At 41.7% G+C, this 27,473-nt stretch overlaps 1 protein-coding gene across 1 annotated transcript; it reads left to right on the forward strand.

Moving 5' to 3' along the window:
• Positions 1 to 30: 30 nt before the first annotated feature.
• Positions 31 to 27,473, forward strand: vat1l (vesicle amine transport 1-like; the record flags this gene model as incomplete). The annotated part of the gene is made up of 9 exons (XM_079496992.1): positions 31 to 248; positions 1,493 to 1,622; positions 1,712 to 1,927; positions 5,365 to 5,507; positions 7,621 to 7,724; positions 8,254 to 8,309; positions 8,430 to 8,624; positions 25,804 to 25,887; positions 27,103 to 27,473. The coding sequence occupies 9 exons, from the start codon at positions 31 to 33 to the stop codon at positions 27,211 to 27,213; spliced, it is 1,257 nt and encodes a 418-aa protein (XP_079353118.1). The 3' UTR covers positions 27,214 to 27,473.

The following is a 27,473-nucleotide window of genomic DNA, read 5'->3' on the forward strand; positions in this document are numbered from 1 at the left end:
GGCTGTGAAGAGGATCATCTTATTGCCGGCATGGCTACAGAAGCTGTCAACGTGACGGAGGAAACCGAACATATGTTGGAAAAGAATTTAATAAGAAAAGAAACGGAAAATATGACCTCTTCTTCAGATGCCAAAGAAATGCGAGCGGTGATATTAACGGGTTTCGGAGGTCTGAACAAACTCAGGGTGACCAAGAAGACGATGCCTGAGCCACAGCAGGGAGAAGTGAAAATCCGCGTCAAAGCATGGTAAATGTGATGGTGATGCACAATGTATGCAGTGTCTACTAATGTCTACTACTATGTAATCATTGATAGATCGATGTGTAATGTTACATCTGCAGATAGGTCTAGTATGGATTCATTCTCTGATTCCACTATTATGTCATTGGCTTTTTTATGCCCATGCAGATAGGCTATAATTTCTTTGATATAGCCTATGAAGCTACAGGTCCTTTCATATGGCTACTGGTTGCCTAGAGCATCACATAATGTTAGCAATACTAAGGTATAATAGCATGAACTTTGCTTTGCTGTTGACTGTTGAGTTGATATCATGTTGTTCACTGTTGTTTATTTTTTTCGGTGTGCTTAGTCATTGGAATTTAGCAAAAAATGTAGGTGGTGAAAACATATTATTATATAATGCATCTACAGACAAATAGACAGGATTTACACACATTGGAAAAAATATGTAGGCTATGGTTGATGTGATACTTACTTTACCAAACAAACACATTCATGTTCAATGTTGTTCACCAAATTGTCATTTTAATCATAAAATTCAAAAATTGTTTTTGTTTTACTTAAAGATGGAGTGCCATGAATTCTTTCCACTCTAAAACATGATCATCAGGTCTTATTGTTATATAAGGAGGAAGACGTTTTTCCAAAAAAGTGTACAGTATTTGTTCAAATGTCGTTTTTATGTGTGCACCCCCACCAGTTCATTAAGTATGCCTGATGGGTGGTGATCCACTTGAACTTAAGCCGCACCCACAGCTGTAGTTGTATGATAAAGGGGGAGGGGTTAGGGGAGGGGCTGATAATGTGTATATTACTGTTTTTTTCATTGGCACGTTTGACTGTCAAGGGTTCAGCCTCCAGGAAGAAACCCTAAATACAAAGGGAATACATCATTGCACATAAAAATGACTCCAGTGTGTCTAATGACTGTCACCTCATAGACACATGAAAAACTGGAAAAAAATTGTGGCACTCCATCTTTAATGGTCTCTCATTTTTTAGGTTAGTTTACTTGACACCTTTCTCTGTTAAATTCTCAAAAATATATAGACAAAAGACAGACCAAGATACATACAGATTTGCATTGGGCCTACTGTACCTCGTAAAAATGCAATTCTCTTGTATTTGGTAAAAATGATAACTCATGGCATTTGTGTTTTATCATTGATTTATTAGGTGAGGTCTCAGGTGGATATTTCAGGTAAAAGAAACACAAAACACAATCTAAAGGAAATCCTATGTTACAGTGGTCTGAACTTCGTGGACCTGATGGTACGCCAGGGAAATATCGACAATCCTCCAAAACCTCCTCTCGTCCCGGGATTTGAATGTTCTGGAATAGTAGAGTCAGTGGGTGAAAACACTATGGGCTTTGAGGTCAGTGAATTTAAGGATTAAAATACTGCGGTGATATGCATTGATGTGCTACATCATCCACCCATCCATGCTTGCCATTTTTCTTTCAGATTGGAGACAGAGTTATTGCTTTTGTGAATTACAATGCCTGGGCAGAGGTTGTTTGCACACCGGCAGAGTTTGTCTACAAGATGCCAGATGAAATGACTTTTCCTGAGGCTGCAGCCTTTTCTTTGAACTTTGTGGCTGCTTACATGATGCTCTTTGAAGTGGCCAATCTCAGAGAGGGGATGTCAGTGTTGGTCCATTCAGCGGGAGGTGGTGTGGTAAGTCCATTCCTTGAGGGACAGAGGGAGAATGTGGAGGGGATAAAAAACCCACTACAAATGTTTTCAGGGCTGTCTGCAACCCGTGGTGTTTAGCCTTCTGCCTCCAATGACATAGCTTTGAATTTACCGGGAGGTCAACAAGTCACATTTTTATTTTGTATTAATTATTATCATTAGTTTTGCTCTGTTTTGCTGTACATTTGAATTTGTTAGCAACATGTGACATGCCTTGAACATGCACAGTAAATCATTATCCTATTAAAATTGCTAAGTGAGTGGGCGGTCACAAACAACTAGAAATGCACTCTCTCAAGATGGCAACTTGCGCCTTGCACACAATTGTAGGCCATGTATGGCCACCGTTGAGCCCTGTGCGCTCCCCAGGTGCCACGTCAGCTCAGGGCCCCCGGGGGCCACACACGCACTGTTCCTCCGATCCCCACCAAATTTGGCACAAACACTGATCAGGGATCTGCCATCAGAATAGTCTTAGCAGGGGTACATGTGGCCCCCAGGGGCCACTTCAGGGTCCCCATGGGGGCCACAGACACACTGTTGATCCAATCCACACAAAACGTGGCACAAACACCTTTCAGGGGCCTGCCGTGCCAAAGTCCCACTAGGGGCCACGTGCTGACCCGAGCGGTCTCACCGGGTCCCCCGGCGGCCACAGGCACACCGTTGCTCCAATTCTCACCAAATTTAGCAGAAACACTGTTCAGGGCAGTGCTGCCGCTAAGCAGAAGCACTGTACTAAGGGAAGATTATGCCTCCCGGTTTTCGGGGGCAATGGAAGGTGTGGCTTTTCAGAGTAAAACCGGCCTCATCTGCGTGGCACTCTAGCACCTTTATTATGAAAAATTCCCAGGCAAAAGAAGTGTTAATTTTAATTTTACAGCCATTCAGTAAATTTCAGTTGCAAAAACTCCAGAAATAATTTGGCGACCCACAGGTTGAGAACCCTGGTCTAGAGGGGCGGATTCAAATTTGTCGGTGAAAACAGCTGGTGGATCCCATTGGTTCACCAATCTGTGCTCTCATCCTCCTCCCCTCCTCTTCCCCAATAGAACACAGCAGAGAAATACAAGGTTCACTCCCACTCCTAGAACAGATTCCCTGGCTTGTTTGCCCAGGCTTTTTTTTCCTTTTCTTTGGAAAACAAAACAACTGCGGTCCCCAAGGCTATAGTTAATAGCTAATAGACAATGACTTACAGTAAATGGAACTTGTAGTGTGTTGTAGGTATAGGATTTATTATGACAGGATCACAAAGAAAAAATGTTCAAGGTCAAGGTTGATGCGTTGTGTGCTTGTGAATATTATCCAATTATCCAATCTGGGAATACATTTCTTACCAATACATTTCTTCACCAATGTGTTTGTAAAGCTGTCTAGTACATCTCACAAAGATTGAAATTCAGTTTCCCTAATAGGAGAATCTGTGACAGCTGCTGAAAGTTGGTAGCCTGGCTCCAGCCCTGAAGCGCTAGCCACGCCCATTAATCCATTCTGGGCGGGAACCCCTTTCGGTGTTAGCATTATGTTATGCTTTAGCTGTTGAAAAATAGCAGATCTACAAGCTCATAGCGCGCCACCGAGTGGCGCGCTACGAGCTTGTAGGTCTGCTATTTTTTTTAAATCGAAGAACGACTGACATAGAAACATAGCTTTTTCAGAAAACTGTCAGGATGTAGAAGACATTTTTAGAATCTGAGCATGAACTGCGGGTCTGTTACATACAGCACTTCAAATGGCCACAGGCCTCCCCTATAACTCAGTGAGCATTGCTCTGATCACAGGCCTCCCCTATAACTCACTGAGCATTGCTCTGATCACAGGCCTCCCCTATAACTCACTGAGCATTGCTCTGATCACAGGCCTCCCCTATAACTCCGTGAGCATTGCTCTGATCACAGGCCTCCCCTATAACTCAGTGAGCATTGCTCTGATCACAGGCCTCCCCTATAACTCAGTGAGCATTGTTCTGTTCAGATCAAATCAAATCAACCTTTATTTATATAGCACATTTAACACAATTGAAATTGACCAAACTGCTTCACAGGAAAAATAAATAAATTGAAGCAAACTAATCAAGCAGAACAAGAAACATAGCATATGAACAGACATGATACATGGACAACAGGAATACGTAAACAAATTAAAATCAGATAACATTAAAAGCCAGGGAGAAAAGAAGGTTCATTTTAAGTAGGGACTTAAAAATGCTCTAATAAGGGGGGGGGGGGGGGGGGGGGGTTGTTCCATAGCTCTGGGGCCGCCACCGCCACCTCTTGTTCTGAGGGCGGGGGTTGTCAGCAGTCACAGTCAGCAGTGACTGGTCAGCAGACCTCAGAGCTCTGGGAGGGTTGCAGCGCTGTATAAGTTCAGCCATATAAGGAGGGGGGGGGGGGGGGGGGGGGGTTAGGTCATTGAGAGATTTAAAAGTAAATAGTAGGAGCTTAAAATCAATTATTTGTTTTATCGGGAGCCAATGGAGTGATATTAGGACTGGTGTGATCATGTGGTCAAACGTTTTGGTACTGGTAAGGAGGCAGGCAGCAGCATTTTGGACTAATTGGAGTCGTCGGAGTGAGGATTGGTCGATGCCATAGTATAGGGCGTTACAGTAGTCCAGCCTTGAGGAGATGAAGGAATGGAAAACAGTTTCAAATTGTTCGAGGGGGAGGTAGGGTTTAACCATGGCGACTCGGGCGAGTAAGCGTAGGTGAGAAAGGCTTGTTTTGACAACAGAGCTTAATCTGCTTGTCAAATTGGAAATGATTATCGAAAATAACGCCAATAATTTTTGCACTAGTATGGATATTGGAAGCTGAGGGGGCCGAGGTTGTTGACAGGACGTGGGGTTTTGTCCAAAGATGATGATTTGGGGTTTATTGATCAGCTCAATATAGGGATAGATTTGAAGGCAGCATAGAGGTCTGAACATCTAGTCAGACCTAAATTTACCTTTCAGTTTGTATAAATAAATAAAACGTTTTCTGAAAGAATATATATTCAAAGATTTGTGCCACATTTTCATGACTTTTCAAAAATAGCAGATCTACAAGCTCGTAGCGCGCGCTATGAGCTTGTAGATCTGCTATTTTTCAATAGCTAAAGTATAACATAATGCTTAGTTAAAACACCAAAACGGGTTCCCGTCCAGAATGGGTTAAAGGTCAAACGTTAAAGCATTTTCAAATTATGTATACAGGTATACTTGACCTTATTTCAGACCATTTTCCAAAGCATGCATTTATTCTTTATCTTTTTTGTACAAACATTTTCAATGTAACATTGGGTCCTAACCAATGTTCAAAATATGAAACAATACTTTATCTTAATTGCAAATGTGCATTTTAATGTGAGAATCTGTATGACTTTCGTAATAGCACTGGTGTTGGCAAACCCTGATAACTTGTTCTTCTTTGCAGGGTCAGGCTGTGGCTCAGCTGTGCTCCACTGTACCCAACGTCACCATCTTTGGCCTCGCCTCATGTTTCAAACATGTGGCCATCAGAGACTCTGTGACCCACCTCTTTGACAGAAATGTTGATTATGTACAAGAAGTCAAAAAGTAAGGACAGAGGTTTTGTCTGTAGTGCTTATTACATCATGTTTTCTTCGGGTATCCCATTATTATTATTTTACTCATCGTTTAGCTGACATGTCACACTATCATAAAAGCACTGGTACCGGTAAACTGTTAATGTGATATTAATGTGTAATGGGTTGAAGGCACTGCAAAGATGCAGATGTTATTGTGTCGTGAGTGGCCTTGGTCCCCATGGTAACACAGCTCATTTCAAAAAGCACTTGCAGTTTGTGGGGGTGGAGCCCTAGAGGCTCTTAAGGAAAATGATCTGTAGACAATGTACCAGAGCCAATGGGGACATGCTCTGATACCTCACACACATCTTAACCATTCACTGCATGTTGTCCAACGGCAAGTAGTCATATCCACATTCATGAACCAATCTGCTGGCAAATGTTGTAACTTTTATATAGGCTATAAATAGGTTCCTAAGTTAGGAGGAGTAGATGTCTTCTCATTTATTTTGTTTGTAACAATCACTGATGGAATCCTCAAATTCAAAAAACACTAATACATGTTACTTGTGCTGATATTAATGTTGCTAGTGTTGCACACGCACGCACGCACGCACGCACGCATGTCCAGCTTTGAGGGTTTGTGTAAACACAAACATTGAAGACAAAACTGTGTAAACACAAACATTGACGACAAAAGTGAGGACCCAAATTGTGATTGTCCAGAATGAGATGATGCCCCTCACTTCACACGGGTGTGATTTTTATTTTACTTATACTGTTGCTGTTTACCCACATATCACAGTGGCCGTAGGTTAATACGCCGTTTTATCTCTTTGGCCCTGCACACATTCTTCTGGGGATCAAGAGCAAAGTAAAATTAAATTGGTCTTTTTACAATAGGCGAATACCATGGCCATCACAAGACCGCCAAGCAGTTTAGCCAAGCAGCCTTTGTGCCCAAGGCCTCAATGCGGAAAGTAAGGAATTAGGACCCCCCCGATCATGACATGCCTTTCATTCTTTCACATTAGTACCTTAACCACTACTATACTTTGTAGCTAAAATATCTGATCTATCTGTGTTTTTTTGTTTTGTTTACCTTTATTTACCCGGAGGAGGTTCGCTGAGAACAAATTATCCTTTTCAGGAATGCCCTCTTCACATTCATATACACACACACACACACGCACGCACGAATGCACGCATGCAGGCACGAATGCACGCACGCACGAATGCACGCACGAATGCACGCACGCAGGCACGAATGCACGAATGCACGCACGCACGAATGCACGCACGCACGAATGCACACACGCACGCACAAATGCACGCACCCACGCACGAATACAGGCACGCAGGCACACACGCACGAATGCACGCACGCACACACACACACACACACACACACACACACACACACACACACGCACACACACACTTGCCCAGACTTTTGCCTGTCCGGGAACCAGACCGTTTCAGTCTCAAACACCAACTAACCTTTAGGCTCTACAAGCCCAAGCTCTACAAGCTCTGATGCGTTGTGAGCTTGTAGATCAACTATTTTCGCAGAATGCAAATAGGTAAATAATAGGTAAAAAAAGGAAAAAAGAGAGGTCAATATAAGAAAACAATTCTCTAATATACTACCAAGAGACAGAGATTGGAGCTGCTCCACTGACACAGAATTAAAGGCCATATCACTTTACACGGGTGTGAATTTTATTTGACTTATTGTTGCTGTCTAGTGTCTACCGACATATCACAATGTCAATACTGTCAATGGAGCTTAATGACGGACTTGTTTGTATCTTAAAGGGATAGTTCTCTCCCCATGGAGACTTGAATTCATGGAGATTTTCTTTAATTTTTTGTTGGATTCTTGAGCCAATATTTTGATGACTGGCAGCGGCTCTGGTAGGAAACTCAAAGAGTCTCCATTGAGTCTTCGGTCAATAAATTATTGGCTCAGGAATGTGAGAAAAAAAATTAATGAAGGAATTCAGACAGTGCTCCATTGGGGTGTGTAATTGATAGAAAATAAATTATACATTAATACTTATTCATGTTGACGTGTCTTGAATACATTTTCCACAACTTCTGTATGTGAATTATTATAATTTCTTTCTTAATAATTATAGGATCTCTCCAGAGGGAGTGGATATTGTTTTGGATTGCCTGTGTGGAGAGAACACCGGAAAAGGACTGGGTTTGCTGAAGCCACTGGGAACATACATCCTCTACGGTGTGGATTATACTCGCCTCAAATGTGTGATTGTAAACATTATTTAAATCTGTTTATTCCAAACATGCCATGACTTGCTATGTTTTAGTCAAACTTTGGTCACATAGCCTACTATTAAACTCTGATGGCCGTCAAGCAATAGGCTATATTCGTTTAGTTTTTAGTTTTTTCTACTCACATTTGGCACAAATATGACAGTGCTGGGAATTAATTTGATAATTTTAATAGATTTGTGACCTATGGTGACCATCACATTTCTGGTTTCCTCTTAGATTTTGTCATTGGCTAATTTCTTTTAAATTCCTATCACACATGTGAACTGATTATTATAACTGCAATTAGAGCTCATGTGTGTCTCGCATCCGATTCTGAATTCATTAATATCATTACAGACCAGACATGAATTCATTATTGTGATTAATATGTGCCCGTGCATGCTTGGACAGTACTAAAGGTCTGAAGTGCCAATAATCCCTTCTAACCTTTTAGCTATCATGATTTTACTCTTTTTTTCTGTCTTTTTTTTCAGGTGCATCTAATATGGTAACTGGGGAAACAAAGAGTTTCTTCAGCTTTGCAAAATCTGTGAGTCTGAGATGCAATCTGTCAACATTAGAAGAACAGACGATGAACATGTCGTGACACTGAGAGACAAATTGGATCCCCTGATGATGAATAATGTGTGTGCCTTCTGTTTGACTGTAGTGGTGGCAGGTGGAGAAGGTGAACCCTATTAAACTATACGAGGAAAACAAAGTCATCGCAGGATTCTCGCTCCTGCATCTCCTCTTCAAACAGGGAAGGTGTGGCCTTGTGAGGACAGTGATGGATAGACTCTTTTCACTTTACAACCAAGAGAAGATCAAGCCGGTAGTCGACTCCCTTTGGGCCCTGGAGGAGGTAAGAAACTATGGTGGGGAATGGGGATGGGGTTGTACAGTAGATCAATAATAAGTAAGTCATAGAGGCTTATTGTCGGTATCAGCCGGGTGTGGGAGTCTATCCCCGTTTCAATGCGCGCCGCTAGACCTCTGGGAGATGGAATGCTGAGGTGGAGCTGCAACACCTTCCATCAGCTCCCATGCAGTACTTAACCGCACGACATCAAGCCGTGCTACTCATACAGTATGCTGAGTTGGCGGTGCCCGGCATCGAACCCATGACCTTGCGGTTGAAAGGTCGAGTGCTCTACCGACAGAGCTAAGGACATCGCCTAATTGTCGAGATCCCAACGCTACAAAAAGCAACGCTTGGCCAATCATATAAAACCACACGCATCGGCAGAACCGGGAGAACGAGATCGACTCCAGTCTGAGCCACAACTTTGTTGAACCTGTATACCTACTGTAGCCTACCATAACGTCGGTTTTAACATCATCCGAATGACAGATTCCATATCTCTCGTCCTCAGACGAGTCCTCCATCGTCACTTCCAGTCATCCCGGTTCTCCATACATCCGGCCAGCTCGTTGGTGCTATGCGCTCCTGCATCTTTCTTGAGTACATCCACATATGTTAGTATGGGACGTCCTCGTGACCGGTGCCCATGTGTTGGTTCCCACAGCACCAGTTTGCTGGCTGACAGCTCCTGGCGTCTTTGGCAGTGTCCTGCTAGTCTCATTGTCCTGGCTGCTATTTTGTCGCTCACCCTGAATATTCCAGCATACAGATTCTCGTTGGTAACATGTGTACTCTTGCTGATGTTGAGCACTACACGTAACATTCTAGTGTAGCACCCGTCTAGAGCCTTCTGCAGAGTTGGCTTTAGGGTCCAGCATTTACTGCCATATAGAAGAACAGGTTCTACCGTCGCGTAGAAGAAGCTGAGCCTACTTTGTTCGATGCTGCGCGTTGCCTACTCAATCGCCCAGAGCGAGAGAGTGCTGGGGTGAACATGCAATAAATAGGCATTTTATCATCCTAAAATTAACATGACATGAAAGCAGTCATTGCGGAACGAGAGATCTGGCTCACTTACAGAATTTGGTGAGCATTTGATCTCTCTCTCTCTCTCTCTCTCTCTCTCTCTCTCTCTCTCTCTCTCTCTCTCTCAGTGCGCAGAGAGTCTCTATTGAAGTGATTATTTTCTCATGCCAATAAAGCGCTCCTTTGAATTCGTCCTATATGAGGCTGTTTATCAGTCAGCGTTATAATCCCTGCAGTCCAGTATAGGTCCATACAGTACTATAGGTCCATACAGTATAGGTCCAGTATAGGTCCATACTGGCCTGTCAGGAGGCTCTGGTAGGCTGCAGCCGTAACATAACATAGGCCTACTATTCAGTATTTTAGCTGTGACGTGAGCGCCCCCTCCTGAGATACTTCCGCGTCCTACTTTTGTGTCGCTTTTGTGTCCCCATAGAGTTATACTGTGACGCTCCGTCAGACTAAATCTGAGACGAAAACAACCACGAAAGTCTAATTTTACCGCTTTCCTCGCAACAACAAAGCTGCGCTGCTCTCCCAAATCTGGCTGACAGGCCGTCTGCCCCACACGGAATACTATCGCCATTTTATTTCATTGTGTCAACTAAATCCTCATTAATGCAAACTAGATTCAACATACTCAAGCCTGCAAACATTCTAAATATGCCCCCGAAATATTTTACTGAGCAAATGGACTGTTACCACCTCCAATAATAATGATAATAATAGTCTTTATTGTCTCCACATCATATATTTCTTTTGTCATGGAAACATTAATAATTCTACTCGAGTTGGAAGCATTAAGACCCATTTTAACCCTCAATGGCTTCCTTTCTGAAAAATAACGTCATTGTAAAAAGATTCACGCGTTTAGATATTCTATTTACAATGAGATGCGGACGGGAGCTGGTGCCACTTGGACCCGGACGTAACGTAGTTGTCATTTGATGTGAGATGGTCAAAGCATTAGTCTACGAATGATGCTTGACTTGTAGCCTATATAATGCCAGTGGTAACACCATAAATCATAATGATTAGTCTACGAATTATGCTTGACTTGTAGCCTATATAATGCCAGTGGTAACACCATAAATCATAATGATTAGTCTACGAATGATGCTTGACTTGTAGCCTATATAATGTCAGTAGTAACACCATAAATCATAATGATTAGTCTACGAATGATGCTTGACTTGTAGCCTATATAATGCCAGTGGTAACACCATAAATCATATCATTCTGATAATCAGCTTTCCCTGGTCGACGTACTGTGCGTGGGTTCTTTCGGACTAACAGCTAATATTGACCAATGTGTTTTATTCCTCAGGCAAATCCTTTTTTTTGTAACAGTCTACAATTTCATCATTGATTAACGTTAGCTCTGAAATTGTATTGATATGTTGTATGTTACAACTTGATTGTGCTGTGTAAAGCAATGTGACATGTTTCTCTTTCTTTAAGACTTAAATAGGCAACCCTTGCCCTCGTAGAAAACAATGAATAAATATATGAACACATCATGACAGTCATGACTTCGGCTTCCTCGCCGTTCTCAAATACAGTACAATTACAGTACACTACTAAGATGTTCTCAAATACAGAACACCACTAAGATGCGACGATACCGGCAGTTCATTAACGTCATCAAAGCAACATTATGAAAATTGGATATTAAAGAAAGCATCGGCCCACAGTCCGGAGCTGGACATGCAATGACAATAGAAAGGATGGGCCCACAGTCTGGAGCTGGACATGCAATGACAATAGAAAGGATTTATTTATTTATTTTATTTATTTATTTGACAGGGACAAAGCTCATTAATCAACATGTCAGTTTTCACCTCAATGTAAATGGGCCAGAGTTAGCCAAAGCTAATTTCCATCTGTAGTCCCTGGGCAGGCTCTTAAAAAATTAATGATAAAAGAAAGACAGTGTATGGTGTGCCAGCACACAACACCATGCGTTGATGCCATGTGTGCAATGTGCTCACATGGGCCCACAGTCTGGAGCTGGACATGCAATGACAATAGAAAGGATGGGCCCACAGTCCGGAGCTGGACATGCAATGACAATAGAAAGGATGGGCCCACAGTCTGGAGCTGGACATGCAATGACAATAGAAAGGATGGGCCCACAGTCTGGAGCTGGACATGCAATGACAATAGAAAGGATGGGCCCACAGTCTGGAGCTGGACATGCAATGACAATAAAAAGGCAGTAAACTAAAGAAAGGATGGGCCCACAGTCTGGAGCTGGACATGCAATGACAATAAAAAGGCAGTAAACTAATGACCAATTAGAAAAGATTGACTTCCTCGTTGCAAACAGCCAAATGATTGTCTGATTTCCAAATGGACGTGTGGGTCACGTTTAAAAACACAAAGATCGTGACATGCCATAGAAAGACAAGAACAAGCTGACAGTGTAAGAAGAATCAAACTTTATTTGTCTGTCTCTACTGACCCGGGAGGTGGGCGGGGCCCCCTCGTTTCTTCTGTAACCGGCATTGTTGTGATTGGCTTTGGCATACGGGGGCGAGGTCATTTCTTACTGTTCTCTTTGGCAGGCATGTTTGTGATTGGCTTTTGGCAGACGGGGGCGTGGTGCAGGGCACACTGAACCCAGGACCATGATTGGCCGCCCAAGCTCGACAATTAAGTTACAGCAGGCGCCACCCGGACACAAAATAACCGGACAAAATAATAACAATAACCAACAGGGTCTACAGCGGTAAAATAGGAGTATGAATCGGCCCTAATGCACATTAGAGATATGGACCAGAGCTAGGGGAATGTGTGGTGAAGAGGCATGGCAATGGCATCGTCGGTGGATCTGTTTTACATACTACCTAAGTGTGAACCCAGCCAGAGGAACACTGATCCATGTTAGAGCCTTGCCAACTGGATTGTTTCTGGTTATTTTCTGGACATTCATGTTCCCACTAGCTATCAAGATCATTACAGTGTTGTAGGTGATATCAATGAATCATGTCTACTGGGTTTGACACACTATATGGCAGATGCTACCTTATCTATGACTATGTGTATTAAACCAGCTGACCAGCTGTTTTGGGAAAAAACTCCAAAATGTTCAAGAAATGCTGATCCTGACCCTGGGGTTGTTGAATTTGGGGGCCCACAGGAAATTGCTGGTTGTGATACTGTAGTAATATTGGTTGGACTTGAAAGTACATGTACTCAGTTGTGTACTCATATACACAACTATAGTTCATATACTGAGTGCATGTTCTGCACTCCTGCTATTTTTTGAGTGGTGACCACTCCAACAACTGGCTTTGTACCCGTGTAACCATGTACCCGTGTTTGTTCGTACCAAAAAAACGAGCATGGTTGCTATGACTATAACTATAACAATAAATGTGTAGTTGCACCACTCAGTTCACACGGGTGTGATTTTTAACGGACGTACAGCAAAACACTTGGGCTAAAAGGATATATGTATATATGTGTCATATGTATTCAATTCCTCAACAGAGCATAGAATATTCTTTATCATCAATTATTGGCAAATGTTATAGTCCTATCTGTAGCCTACGTCATTGTCTCCACCAGGCCGAAGGCATGGGGAGAGAGTATGTTTTGCACTCCGTCCGTCTGTCCGTCCGTGTGTCCGTCCGTCCGTCTGTGAACAGCTAATCTCCGGCACCGTTAACCCGGTCGATGCCAAATTTTGCACACTCCCTGGATGCCAACGATGAACCTCTGCCCCAACATTTCCAGAACGGCCTATTATAGCGCCACCAGGAGGCCACAACCTGACCTGCCCTGGTGGAGACCTGTGCCCCGAGGGGCACTTTTTCTAGTTTAACGTATTATTCTATCCCCTGCTGAGTTCATATATGCTCAAATATGCAGGGTAACAGTTGGCAAGAGAGTGAGCAAGACAGACAGACAGACAGACAGACAGACAGACAGACAGACAGACAGACAGACAGACAGACAGAGAGGGAGGGAGGAGGAGCAAGTGAGAAAGTCTTATTCTTTTTGAGGGGCGCTATAGCCCAGCTTTGAGGGTTTGTGTAAACACAAACATTGAATGCCATTGACAATGAATGGCCAGTTTTGAGTGTTTGTGTAAACACTAACATTGAAGACAAAAGTGAGGACACAAATTGTGATTGGCCGGAATGAGATGATGTATGATAAGAGCGCCCCTCACTTCACACAGGTGTGATTTTTATGTTATTATAAGGTATTAAACAGGGCCTCATATATACAAAAAAATCACACCTATTGAATTGAGGGGCGCTCTTATCATTATACATCATCATACATCATCTCATTAACAACTGAATTTAAGTGATTGGTTAGCCGATTTGCTCGACGTCTACATATGACGTACGTACTTTTTCCCATCATTGTCAACGTCATTTAACCCATTTAGGCCTGACGTCGAAATAAAAAAAAACGTTCTGAAAGAATATATATTCAAAGATTTGTGCCGCATTTTCACGATTTTTCAATAGCTAAAGTATAACATAATCCATCCATCCATCCATCCATCCATCTTCAACCGCTTATCCGTAGTCGGGTCGCGGGGGCAACAGCTCCACCAGAGTGCTCCAGACTTCCCTCTCCAGAGCAACATTAGTGACTTCCTCCTGGGGGATTCCGAGACGTTCCAAGGCCAGTGAGTCGATGTGTTTCCTCCAACTGCGCCTTGGTCTGCCCCGGGGTCTCCTCCCAGTGGGACGTGCGTCGAGGACCTCCCTAGGGAGGCGCCCGAGAGGCATCCTAACCAGATGCCCGAACCACCTCAGCTGACTCCTTTCCAGGCGAAGGGAGCAGCGGTTCTACTCCGAGTCTCTCTAAAGTCTAAAGTATAACATAATGCTTAGTTAAAACACCAAAAGGGGTTCCCGCCCAGAATGGGTTAATGTTTGTGTTGCCACAGATGATGTCATATACTCATATTTGACGGACGTATGACCTAATTTCTCCTTTCATTGTCAGATATGAGACGTGTGGGGACAGAAGCTGTATAGGAGGGGCTAGCGCCCCCCAAAAATAATATCATAATAATAAACACATCCCCAACCCTAGTCCTTGACTGATGAGGTAAAATAGTACCTGTCCCGTCCATGGTTTTGTAGCTATAATCAGAAATATGTTCTCTTCAAATCTGCCTTTTTCATGGGAAGCTGCCCTCATATATTGACAGCAGAGTTTGGCAGAATGTCCATGCATTCACTGGATCCAATGCCCATGACAAACCTCATTAAAAGTAGTGGGGAGGCAATGCATGCCAAGGCCCAGGAAGCCTCCAATTGCTTGTGTGCATGGCAGCAAAATCTCGGGGGTGCTGGGTAGCCTAAATGTTGACCCTGAAAACTATTTAGCCAGGAATGAATCATTGGGAGAGGTCATGTGAGTGGGAGTGAATAAGGGGAAATAGCCTGACTACTTCATTCTTAATAGCTTTGGCTCAGAGCAAACATGCTTGTGCTGCCTTTCCCAATGTAAAATAATTGCCATTTAGTGTCTAAGAGTTAGCCTATCATTCTTATTTATGGTTATAAGATTAGTGCATCAACTGCAAAACAGCACATTGAAGCTTCCATTGCATCTGCAATGCATTTGGGTTCATATTTTCTCCTATTCCTCATTGCTAGAAAGCAATGAGATGGTCACAACATTGAACAGTGTCTGACCTAATTCTTGGTCTACGCTGGGCTTGCACGCATTTTAAACAAATGAATGCTCATGAAACAATGGGCTGTGCACAAAGAGGGACATTCAGTTATGTTTCTGTGTGGACTCCAATGAGAACGGCAGGAAATATGAAATGGTTTATTATTATTGGCAACACTAATGCAAGGATTCAAATATAACATCAAGGTAAACACATAGCGGTCAGGTAAAGTTAAATACAAAATTAAACAAACTAAAATATAAAAACAAACATAATGTGAGATTTAAAAAAAAATCCCACCCTTATCATACATTCATCTCATTCCAGCCAATCACAATTTGCGGTCCTCACTTGTGTCTTCAATGTTTGTGTACAGATTGTGTTTAACACAATAATTAACACTCAATGACATCCAATGTTTGTGTTTGCACAAACACTCAAAACTGGCCATTCATTGTCAATGGCATTCAATGTTTGAGAGCGGGGCAGCGGTCAGGGCGGCTGTGGCTCAGGAGGTAGAGCAGGTCGTCCAATGATCCATGGGTTGGCGGTTCCAAGTGTCCATGGGCAAGACACTGAACCCTATATTGCCTCCAATGAGTTGGTCGGTGTGAGCTTGCCACCATTGGTGTGTGAATGTGAGAAGTGAGGACGCTGGCGTTGACTGTTCGCCGCTTCACCTCCCAATGTATGCATGAATTAACCATTGTAAAGTGCTTTGAGCTCTTGGAAAAGCGCTATAAAAATGTTGTACAAACACTCAAAACTGGCCATTCATTGTCAATGGCATTCAATGTTTGTGTTAGGACAATGTTTTTGTTTACACACACCCTCAAAGCTGGACATAGTAAAATTGATTTTCCAATCTTTTCATAGATCTGGTTTAAGTAGCTTAAAGGACAACTTTAGGTTTTTTCAACCAAGGTTCATGTTTTAGGTTGTTATTAGAGAAAGTAAATGATGAGTGTTAATTGTTTTTCATTTGCTGCTTTCTTTCGTTTTAGCGATTTTAGCCATTTTTGACAGGGGGCGGGGGCATTCGAACACGGTCCTAAATATGTGTTTTTTTACTATAGTCCTATAGACCGCAATAAATTATAGCTGGCCACAAAAGATCACGGGATCTATTGAATGTGACAAACTGACATATTGATCCTATGATGTACAGTATATCCACCTAGTACCTCTACCTTCACATTCAGTGGATCCAGCTGTGATCTTTTGTAGCCAGATGTAATTTCCTGTGGTCTAGTAGGACTATAGTAAATATTAATAAAGAAATGGCCATAACATTTTGTAAAAAATGACGTATTTAGCCCCATGTTCGAATGCCCCCGCCCCCCTGTCAAAAACAGCTAAAATTGCTAAAACAAAAGAAAGCAGCAAATGACACTCACCTTTTATTTTCTCTAATAACAACCTAAAACTTGAACCTTGGTTGAAAAAAACTAAAGTTGTCCTTTAACGTTGTTCAGTCAAGGTGTACCCTCCTAATGGCTTTATTTGATGTATTTCACTTTTATAGAAATAAATGAAACCCCTGCATTGGAAACACTGAGATATGTACTACGTAGGATGATGTATAAGGAGAAATATGGTCACATACACAAACGCACACAGACATCTACTATATAAATAATAATAATAATGAATTGCATTTTTATAGCGCTTTTCCAAGTGCTCAAAGCGCTTTACAATGGTTCATTCATTCATTCATTGGGCGGTGAAGCGGCGAACAGTCGACGCCAGCGTCCTCACTTCCCACATTCACACACCAATGGTGGCAAGCTCACACCGACCAACTCATTGGAGGCAATGTAGGGTTCAGTGTCTTGCCCAAGGACACTTCGACATGTGGACAGGAGGAGCCGGGATTCGAACCGCTGACCCAGGGATCATTGGACGACCTGCTCTACCTCCTGAGCCACAGCCGCCCCGTCTCTGCGTACGTGTGTGCGTGCGTGCGTACGTGTGTGTGTACGGTTGTAATGCATGTAACTCGAGAACCGTTTGACCCACGACTTCACATTCGACACCCTGCACGGTTCTCCAGAACCACCACAAAAGGCTCTGGTCAGGCTCTGCCAGTGGGCCTAATGAGGCCAACTCCTTTCACCTGTTCAATTTCCAGCCTCTGCATCAGCCAATTGAGGCTCAACCAATCAGGCTCTGCCAGTGGGCCGAATTGATTGCCAAGTACACTTTTCATTCCGGTCCGGAGGGGTGGTATATACTGTTTGAATCGGTATAGATCACCATATAAACACTTTATTCCGAATGCTACTGGGAGTTTGGAATACATGTATTATTTTACACATGTCTGCCCTTAGTAGACTATAGTGCTTTATGCCCATGTCCAAGCAGGGATGGCCATTTGGATACATTTTATGTGTGCAGAAATGCGCTATTTTACCCATTAGAAAAATATAAATACACAATTTTTTTCCCCCATAATAAAATGCGCTGTTTACAAACCCATCGGCGAATTACAGTGCCATTGCCAATTGCAGTGTATGGGTGTATGGATGCTGTGTTTTTTAGTGGTGCAAACCACTTCCTTAAAGGGGCATTCCACTCATTTTCAACATTTTACTATGTCATTAATATACCTTAGAGCTGTTGTGTGGAAATAATAAAAAGGTCCCCCCATTCTGTGTTTCCTAGAACTGGAGGTCTGAAAAATAAAATCATTAACATGGTTAAACACATCTTGATGACATCATCAAGATGTGTTTCACCATGTTAATGATTTTTTCCATACTAGGAAACACAGAAAGGGGGGACTTTTTTATTATTTCCACACAACAGCTCTAAGGTATGTTAATGACATGGTAAAATGTTGAAAATGAGTGGAATGCCCCTTTAAGTGACTATGTGTGTGGGTAGCTGGCTGGCTGGGTATGTCTGAGCATGGCTGGCTGTGGCTGGGTATGTCTGAGCACAAAAACAGCATGGTTGTTTTTCACCACCTGTGCGCAACCTAACACACACACAAACACACACGCACATATTAACTGTATGTATGGTGATTTCAGGTGTGCCAGTACAGTACAGTGACAGTACAGTACAGTAGAGGGACCCCCACACGGTAACACGGTCATTTCTCAACCATTTCGGACGCGGGGCGGCTCACCAGAATCAGGCCGGCACCCTGGGTGCGTTCCTGTGGGTCTGCCCCCCCCCCCCCCCCCGGGACCCCCACACGGAGTTGCACCACTTACTTCACATGGGTGTGATTTTTTGTTCTGGGTTGTTTGGGGTGGAGGTGGACTGCGCTACAAAATATATTTTCATTTTATTTTATCAGACAATAGCTGTTAGTGTTTGTCAGTTATTCATTTCTTAAGGGATAACGGTTATGGGTTGGCCATCTCTGTAGTCCAAAGTTATATTCCGAATGAATGCTTTGGTCATGTAAACAATTGAGGAATAGGAATACTTGTATTCAGGTTCCATGTAAACAGTTGGGTATGAATCTCTGTTCGGAATGAATTCATTAATTCTGAATACATTGTGTGCATCATGTAACTGAGGCCTACAGGCACATACACAGATCTCCATGTGGGACACCGGCTGACAGTTAAAACGGGTGCTATGACAACGTATATCATTAGGTTCCCAAGTTGCATCGTTCCCAAGTAGGCCGGTGGCCGACTGCGACGGGCACGTACAGGTCTAGTATTTCCAATGTTACATTTCTAATTCAAATGAGCACACACATCCGCTATTGCCCAATGGACTGAGATGAGATTATTTTGAATCCATTCCTGTGAATGCATGTTTTTGCGACCGAAGGTCGCAGATTACTATGAAAACCTTCATATATAGTTGCCAGTCCATTACGTCTCGTGACATCACGCCTCGTCACGCCTCGCCTACAATCCCTGTTATGCCCATATATGGAGATCCCTGATGTCATCAATATTAAGCCCATATATGGGAATGTCAATACTGTATATGAGAGAGGAGATGAAGTTCGCACATCAGGTCTTGAGCTCCAAACTTTATTTCATCTAGAGATACAACGTTTCGACCCCTTCGGGTCTTTGTCAGGCATTTTGGTTCAGCACCCGTAGAATGTTTTGAGATGTGCGTGCTTTCCTGCTGGATCTTGTATTGTGTGTCAGTCTCATGATGCAAATGAACCAAGCTGGTACAACACATGGATCTCCATAGTGGAGCTGACTATATCTTCACCTGGTTCTCCATATATGAAGATCACGGCACTGACCTCATCAAACCCTGGATCGCCATACACACATACTAGATCTGCATATATGGAGCCGGCCAGCAACTCTTCATCTGACCTCACTAATAGCTTAACTCCTGCTTCTCAACTGTGCCGTAATAAGAAGCTCTGTTGTTTCAGCGCAACCTCGCCCTCAGGGCGTCTTACTGGTAATAAACCAATCAGCTTGGTTTGACATACAGGGTAAGAGATTAATTGGTTCAGATACAGTTTAGAGTAGAGGTCTGCAACCTTTTTTTAAATGAAGTGCCATGTTTTTGAGTGGTGTAAACCACTCCAACAACTGGCTTTGTTAGTTTACGTGTCCACGTGTTTGTTCGTACCAAAACAATGAGCATGGTTGCTATGGTCACTCAGTTCACACGGGTGTGATTTCATTACGTCAGACATTACGTCAGACCACAGCTGATCAGGCTATATAATACCTTACACCACTCAGTTCACACGGGTGTGATTTTTATTTTCTAGATCGTCAGTGTGCCATATCAACATTAATTCATTTTAATGACACCACGTTAAAAATTCCAACATATTTTGATTGTCCACAAATATAACGTTTTTCCTTCTTTTTAAATATTTTCTTTCACGTTGTTATAATGATCATTAGACTCAGGGCAATAACAGAGTTCAGTTTGAATGAATGTAGAATGCAGGATGTAATTTACACACAAATGTGAGGGACTTCATTTATTTGACTGCATTTTTTTAAATAGTTTTATTTAAAACCAAAAATTCTCTCTCACACACTTGCCAGTGTGCCAGTGATCACCCTCCTTTGTGCCAATGTTGGCACTGGTGCCTAACAGTGTTGTTTTTGGCAGCAAATTTCGATTTTAGTTTAGTCATAGTCTTTGGACTAAAACTTAAAAATAGCCGATCTACAAGCTCACAACGTGTCGCGTTGCGACGCGTTGTGAGCTTGTAGATCTGCTATTTTCAGCATGCAACCAAGTGTAAAATGACTTATACTGGATCTCTTGTCCATTAGTCCCTTCCTAACATTTTAGTCTAGTTTTTATTTGTCGACGAAATTGTCAGTATATTTAGTCTTAGTTTTAGTCATCATAGCTTAGTTTTCATTTAGTTTCCATTTGTTTTTGTCAGTGAAAAAAGGTAGTCGACGAACATTTTTCGTCTTAGTTTTAGTCGACGAAAACAACACTGGTGCCTAAGGTTGCCTACCCCTGGAGTAGAGAATAGGATGAGCTCCATTTAGTACTGTAACAAATGGATCTAATTTAAAACATGTCCATGTGTACTTGTTTTGCTTATACATTAGGCTTATATTTATAATGTAATGGAGCATCAAAATTACAATGAAATATAGAACTGATTTACTCAGATGACTTTCTGTTCTACTTAGTTCCTTTTGAAGCTCAGTGCTTCTTAGTGGAGACTATAATATAAATAAATTGTTACAGAGAATAATACCATGTGTAATTAAATTTGAAAAGTCAGTGTGACTTTCATTAACAACAGTACCTCTCTCCACACTGTCTAGACTCTAGTCTAGAGACTCTAGACAGTTAAATGCAGTCTGGCCTGAGATTGCCTTTCTCTGTGTGGCATCACGCAATTTATGTGAGATCTGGCTGGCTCAGTTCTGTGTGTGGGCTAAAATATTGTGGTGATTTGTTATACAGTAGCTTAGCCCTGTAACACCCAGCGTTGCAATAATACAACATATTTGAATTCATGAATTAATTAATATATTTCTTTTATGATCTTTTTTCACCTAAACGTCATCATTGATGTTCATTGCAATGCCATTGGTCATGATATTTGCATATAAATACCCCCCACAGAGGCTGAAATTCACACAAATTAAAAATCTCTGGACCTTTGAACTTTAACACTGATAAAAGTAAGTAAAATAACTGTAATATATGCTTTTTTTTGTGCTCATTAGAATGTCTAGAACATGTTTTATTTATTATTGTGAAAGATATCCCCCAAATGTAAATTATTAATTTATTATTATTATTTTAATAATTATTATAAATGTGCATACAATTTGCAAAATAAATAATAATATTTTTTTTACATAATTTCCTCTGATAAGTCCTAGTAGTAAAAAGTAGTAGTAAGGTTTAAATCTCTTTTTTGCAAGTAGAAATGAATCAGGGTTTTACAGGGTTAGAGTAGACTGTGTAACAAAACATCACAGAGTAAGGGCCGATTCATACTCCTATTTTAGAGCCGAATAAAAGTCGGTTCGGCGCTGTAGAGCCTACAATGTGACGTCATTTGAGGTTCGGGGGGGCGGGTACCGTCCTAAAGTCGGCTCTTCGGTGCTACTGAAAATTTCTGACGAGCCGAAATCATTTCGGCACTACAGCGCCGAAGCAGCGGTAAAATAGGAGTATGAATCGGCCCTAACACAGATATGGCTCCAGCTCAGAGAGTGACCAACACCAAAACTAACAACACAGGGCAGGAAGTTGGAGTTTTGAAGTTCCAAGTCAATTGTTTCTACTAAAATAATATTCAATAAAAGCAGGAGCAAAAGAACTGTATGATCAGAGTTCATTAGTGCCACAGATTCCAGCTTTAAAATCCACTTTAGATCTCATCTTGTGCACGATCGAGGAGAGTTACTTCCCTTTCATATAGGGGTCCAGATGGCTGCATCATTCTGAACCCATACACTTTCCCCTCTGCACTTAGCGGCCGACCGGCCGTCTGCTCATCTCTGCATCCAGGAGGAAGAACTGCTTCTCTGCTTTGATCCTTAAATAGGGACAGAGATCAAGCAGAGCAACAATAGGAGGCTGGGTGTTGTTACAGTAGCTCATATCCTGCACCTGCTCAACAATTACTCATTTGGGAGTTGTTACTGTATTGCTGCTGTGCTGGTCTTCCCAGTGACTACACTGGCAGCTCAAAAGAAAAGTTAAGAAGATCATACATACACACAAATCTATAAAATATCAAAGGGAATTAACACAAGGCCAGCTATAATTCAAAGGCAAGGGACTATATAACTTAAGAGGATGTGAGCACGAATCAAGTTTCAACAAGTAATTTCTTTGCATGTTTCAGAAGAGTTATTCACAAAGGAAGAATCACCAGCATCTCACAGAAATTACCTTTTAAATAAGGACAACCTAAAGTGAGTTTAGCTACAGTAAGGGGTGACTATTGATTTGGGACAGAGCTCTGAGCAAACAAATGGGCCCTTAAACATCCAGTTCTCAGAGTCTCTCTGGCTCTAACTTGATGGGATATATAGTCCAAATTCATTAGCAGTTTTCCAGTGTCTTCCCTCATTACTCAAGTGACATGCACTGCATGTTTTGATTGATTGATTGATTGATTGAAATATTTATTAACAGTTTGCAGAATTACAGTACATTTCAAGCACAAACTCAATACAAAGACAGTACATTTGTACATCCATGGGACACCCCTAGACGTGGGAACTGTCAAACATTGCTCAAATAAAAGCTTGTCTCCTGCACATGTAGACAGTACTGCTACTATAAAATGGAGAATGTAACTGCACAACAGCTGTTAGCCTAGACAACAAGGTCAGCAACATTATCCAATGTTGAATTAACCACTATAGTCAAGATGTTCTTTTCTTCTGGAAAAGGGTCACGTGTTGCGGTTGTGATGAATATGTGCAAACGTAGCAAAATGAAAGCAGTATGGATGTAGGCTACTCATACTACAGTATGGATGTAGGCTAATCATACTACAGTATGGATGTAGGCTACTCATACTACAGTATGGATGTAGGCTAATCATACTACAGTATGGATGTAGGCTACTCATACTACAGTATGGATGTAGGCTACTCATACTACAGTATGGATGTAGGCTAATCATACTACAGTATGGATGTAGGCTACTCATACTACAGTATGGATGTAGGCTAATCATACTACAGTATGGATGTAGGCTACTCTTGTCACTTTTGCATCACAAAAACACAGGAACATTTTTTCTTTCATATAAATGAGAATTTTCATAAATCTTTAGCCTGCCTTTAACATCAACCTGCTGGCTGAGTTCTCACATAGAAAAACTTCTCTTCTCTTCTGTCGTCTTTTCATTTATTTTATTTTCTTTCTAAGTACATAGTGTACTGCTTAAATCTTAAATTCACCCTCTCAGGCTCAGCACCTTGACATCCCAGAGTTCCCAAGTTCAGTTCAATATTGGTGGTTGTGTTATATCTGTTTTGTTTTATTTCATTGTTATCGTCATGTTACATGATTGCTTATCATTGCTCTTTGTCAAGATTTGATTAAGCCTGAGAGGATTTTAAACCACCCTGTCTGTTAGCATCAGTCTTGTTATCTCATTAAGTAACTGCATGTCACTGACAGGGTTTCTGTTGCTTCTCACTCATGTTTGAACTGAAATAGTTTCTGGTGTGATTCTTGGCTGCTTGTCACTACTGCCACCTAAGGTGCATTTCACCAAACTGCAACACTGTGAACTTATTGAGGATCCTAACATGTGACTATATGGTCTATGGATCCTAACATGTGACTATATGGTCTATGGATCCTAACATGTGACTATATGATCTATGGATCCTAACATGTGACTTTATGGTCTGGTTTACTTGTCATTTGCTCTGAAATTGTGAATGTGTAAACATACAAATTAGGGGTGCACGATTAGGAAATTATGACCGATATCCGATCTCCGATTATTTGCAGGGTCAAATCTGCCGATACCGATTCTGATTCGATTCCAATATTATACAGAGGACCACAATGGAACCAAGCCTAGGCCCTCTAGGGGCTTATTGGCCCAAAGCCTGTTAATAAAGTATTCAATCAATCAATAAATAGCCTATACTCTTTTCCAAGTGTCTGTTTGAAACTGAATGACTACTGAATGAGATAAGGACACAAATTAAATGTAGAAAAATGTAAAGTTTATTTTTACTTAAGAATTTACATCATATTTGATTTGGCTTTTGTTTTAGACTAGAGGTACTAGACACTTTTGTGTGTATTCTTTTTTACATTTTACTTTCTTTTTTTTTTGCTGGTGAAAACCGATTTCAATATAGTTTCGATATAGTTTGTCTACTGTGGTTGGTCAGAGGTTATAGTTCGTCTACTGTGGTTGGTCAGAGGTTATAGGTCGGCTACTGTGGTTGGTCAGAGGTTATAGTTCGGCTACTGTGGTTGGTCAGAGGTTATAGTTCGGCTACTGTGGTTGGTCAGAGGTTATAGTTCGGCTACTGTGGTTGGTCAGAGGTTCGTCACACATTCAAGGTGGGTGTGATAGCCCGACTTCATCCACTGCCAGTGGGAGCAAGTGAAAGCAGCCATAGTATTGAAGAGATGTTGGCTGAGGAGAGGTACTGAGGAGAGGTACTAGTCAGTCACATGAGGAGAGGTACTAGTCAGTCACACGAGCCAACCTCCAGGAGGTACACCTCTGAAATCACGCTCTAGCTCTTTCTACCTGTCGCAGGAAATGGCAAAATCGCCATAGGGCAATCTGTTTATTAAATCCGCAACTTCTATTGCTAGATGTACACTGCTTCAGTAGACCGACAAAGCAGATTACTGAGTGGGCAGGGTCTGGTGTTCAGAACTCACAAGAGTTTGGTGGCTGTATTGGCATTTGTCTATCTTTTATCGTTTCTTTGGTTTAGCCACCTGAAAAATTAATCTTGTTTGGTGGGGATCTCTGTGATGTACAGTATGTAGCAGTACATAGTCTGAATAGCTGGGTAGGTAACAACTACAAAATTACATCATTCAGAACCTTGGCTGGGTATCTCAGACCTCATGTCGTTTGTTCTTGCACCTCAGAGATGTTCTGCAAAAGCAAGGAGAGAAAAGACCTCACCAAGTGTAAATTGGTTGAAGGTTGTGATAGATATTCACATATCTATCACACATATCGAGTCGAGTTGTTCCAATCAGGATTTTGAGGTGTGATACCGATTGCCCAGGATTAAACACATTTTAAGCTCTCTTGAATAGGCCCAAATATCTAATTATTAAATGTGTCAATGTATGTGCCAAAGAACCATATTATCTACAAAGAGTATTTGTCTGTTTGCCTCTGAGGAACGTGCAAGTCGAAACGACAGTCACCCCTGCAAAATAATAAAACATGCAGACCCAGTATTTTATTTGGGTCTCTTTTGAAGTGCCCAGGTATTTCTCATCTTAACCATATTTTCTACTAGTATGTCAAAAGATCACCTTAATGGTCTTCTATTGTTTGATGTGCTACTAAACAGTTCCATATGATTTTGATTGTTTAATCAGGTGAAAGAGGCCATGCAGAGGATTCACGACAGAGGCAATATTGGAAAACTTATCCTGGACGTGGAGAAGTCTCCGACACCACTGGTAACGAGATGATTGTTAATGTGTTTTATTTTAGTTCACTGCGGCAATCTGTATATCAGCGACTGCAGCAAAACCATCTGTCGCACAGTACCATAATTGTGACTCATCTACTTAATGTACAGTTTGTACACTCTTACACTAAGTATCGAAGTCTAGTAAATAATGACACTTTCAAAGATTATAGCATATAGCATTATAATATAATCTATACATATTCTCTGAAAATGTTATATATTGTACACACGCACGCACGCACGCACGCACGCACGCACGCACGCACGCACGCACGCACGCACGCACACACACACACACACACACACACACACACTTACATGCTGCATAGTGTTCTCTTGTCAAATTGTTATTCTTACTAAGTACGTATTTTTTCGTATCTCTTTTTCGCAGTGTTGAGGAAGGCCTATTGTAGGCCTACTTCAATTCCACTGCCTGCAACAGTGCAAGCAGCAGTATTATTATTATGCGTGTGCATGATGTGACAATAATGTACTTTGAACTGTGCAATTTCATGAATCTCTGAAAGTAGAATTGTTTTCACATTGCCAGGCGGTAGGAAACAAGCACAGAGAGATGAGATGAGATCATTATCTTGTACAAGAGTTTCCATGGTGACCTCACAATCTAACATTAAAAGTGTTTAATAATAGATATTTGGACATTCATGTTCACTGCATGATTTCAAGAGGTAAACATATCATGATTAACATGATAACATGCTAACATGATAACATGATAACATGATTTCAAGAGGTAAACATATCCAGTAATAGGAAAAGACATGTTGATACATTGTTGGACACTTATTTTCTGCTATAGTTACATACAGTAGTACACATATCTGGTTTCAGTATTTATTTATGATGTATATTCTCTATTATTTTGATGAATTGAACATGGTGGACCCTATTGGAAACAAGTGTAATGCTTAATTGGGTCGTACACTCACAGTTAACAGCCTTTGTATTGAGTTTGTGCTTGAAATGTACTGTAATTCTGCAAACTGTTAATAAATATTTCAATCAATCAATCAATTATTAAGGTTATTGTAGCGGTCAGTTTGTATTGGGGGTGGGGAAGCGGCGGGGCAGGCAGGGGTCACAAGACATGGCCAAAGCATTTCTGGGGGTCCCCGGCCTAAAACTTTGAGAACCCCTGCCTTAGTTTGTGGATATATAAATAGTGTAACTTTCTCATTAGATGGCCAGTGACAGCACAGAAACCAGTGAGGCAGGAGAAGAGGAGGAGGAGGAGGAGGAGCCAGAAGGGGACAACGATAACGATAAGGAGCGCATGCCCTTCATCCAGTAGAACACAGCTGCCACGTACACTACACCCACCATGTCTTCTACACACAGATGCACCACACAGAACCACTACAACTACCATGTCTTCTACACACAGATACACCACACAGAACCAGAACTACACAGACCACTCTACAGTATGTACACTAGTACCTCTGCATGTACTAGTGTATACAGTATGTGTGTACTGCCGTCTGTCCATGGTTTTACATTTAATTGGTTAGGTATACTTGTAATCACCTAAGATAAATTACTGACCTCTCA

The sequence above is a fragment of the Electrona antarctica genome, assembly GCF_951216825.1.
Source record: "Electrona antarctica genome assembly, chromosome: 3".
NCBI classification, from domain to species: Eukaryota; Metazoa; Chordata; class Actinopteri; order Myctophiformes; family Myctophidae; genus Electrona; species Electrona antarctica.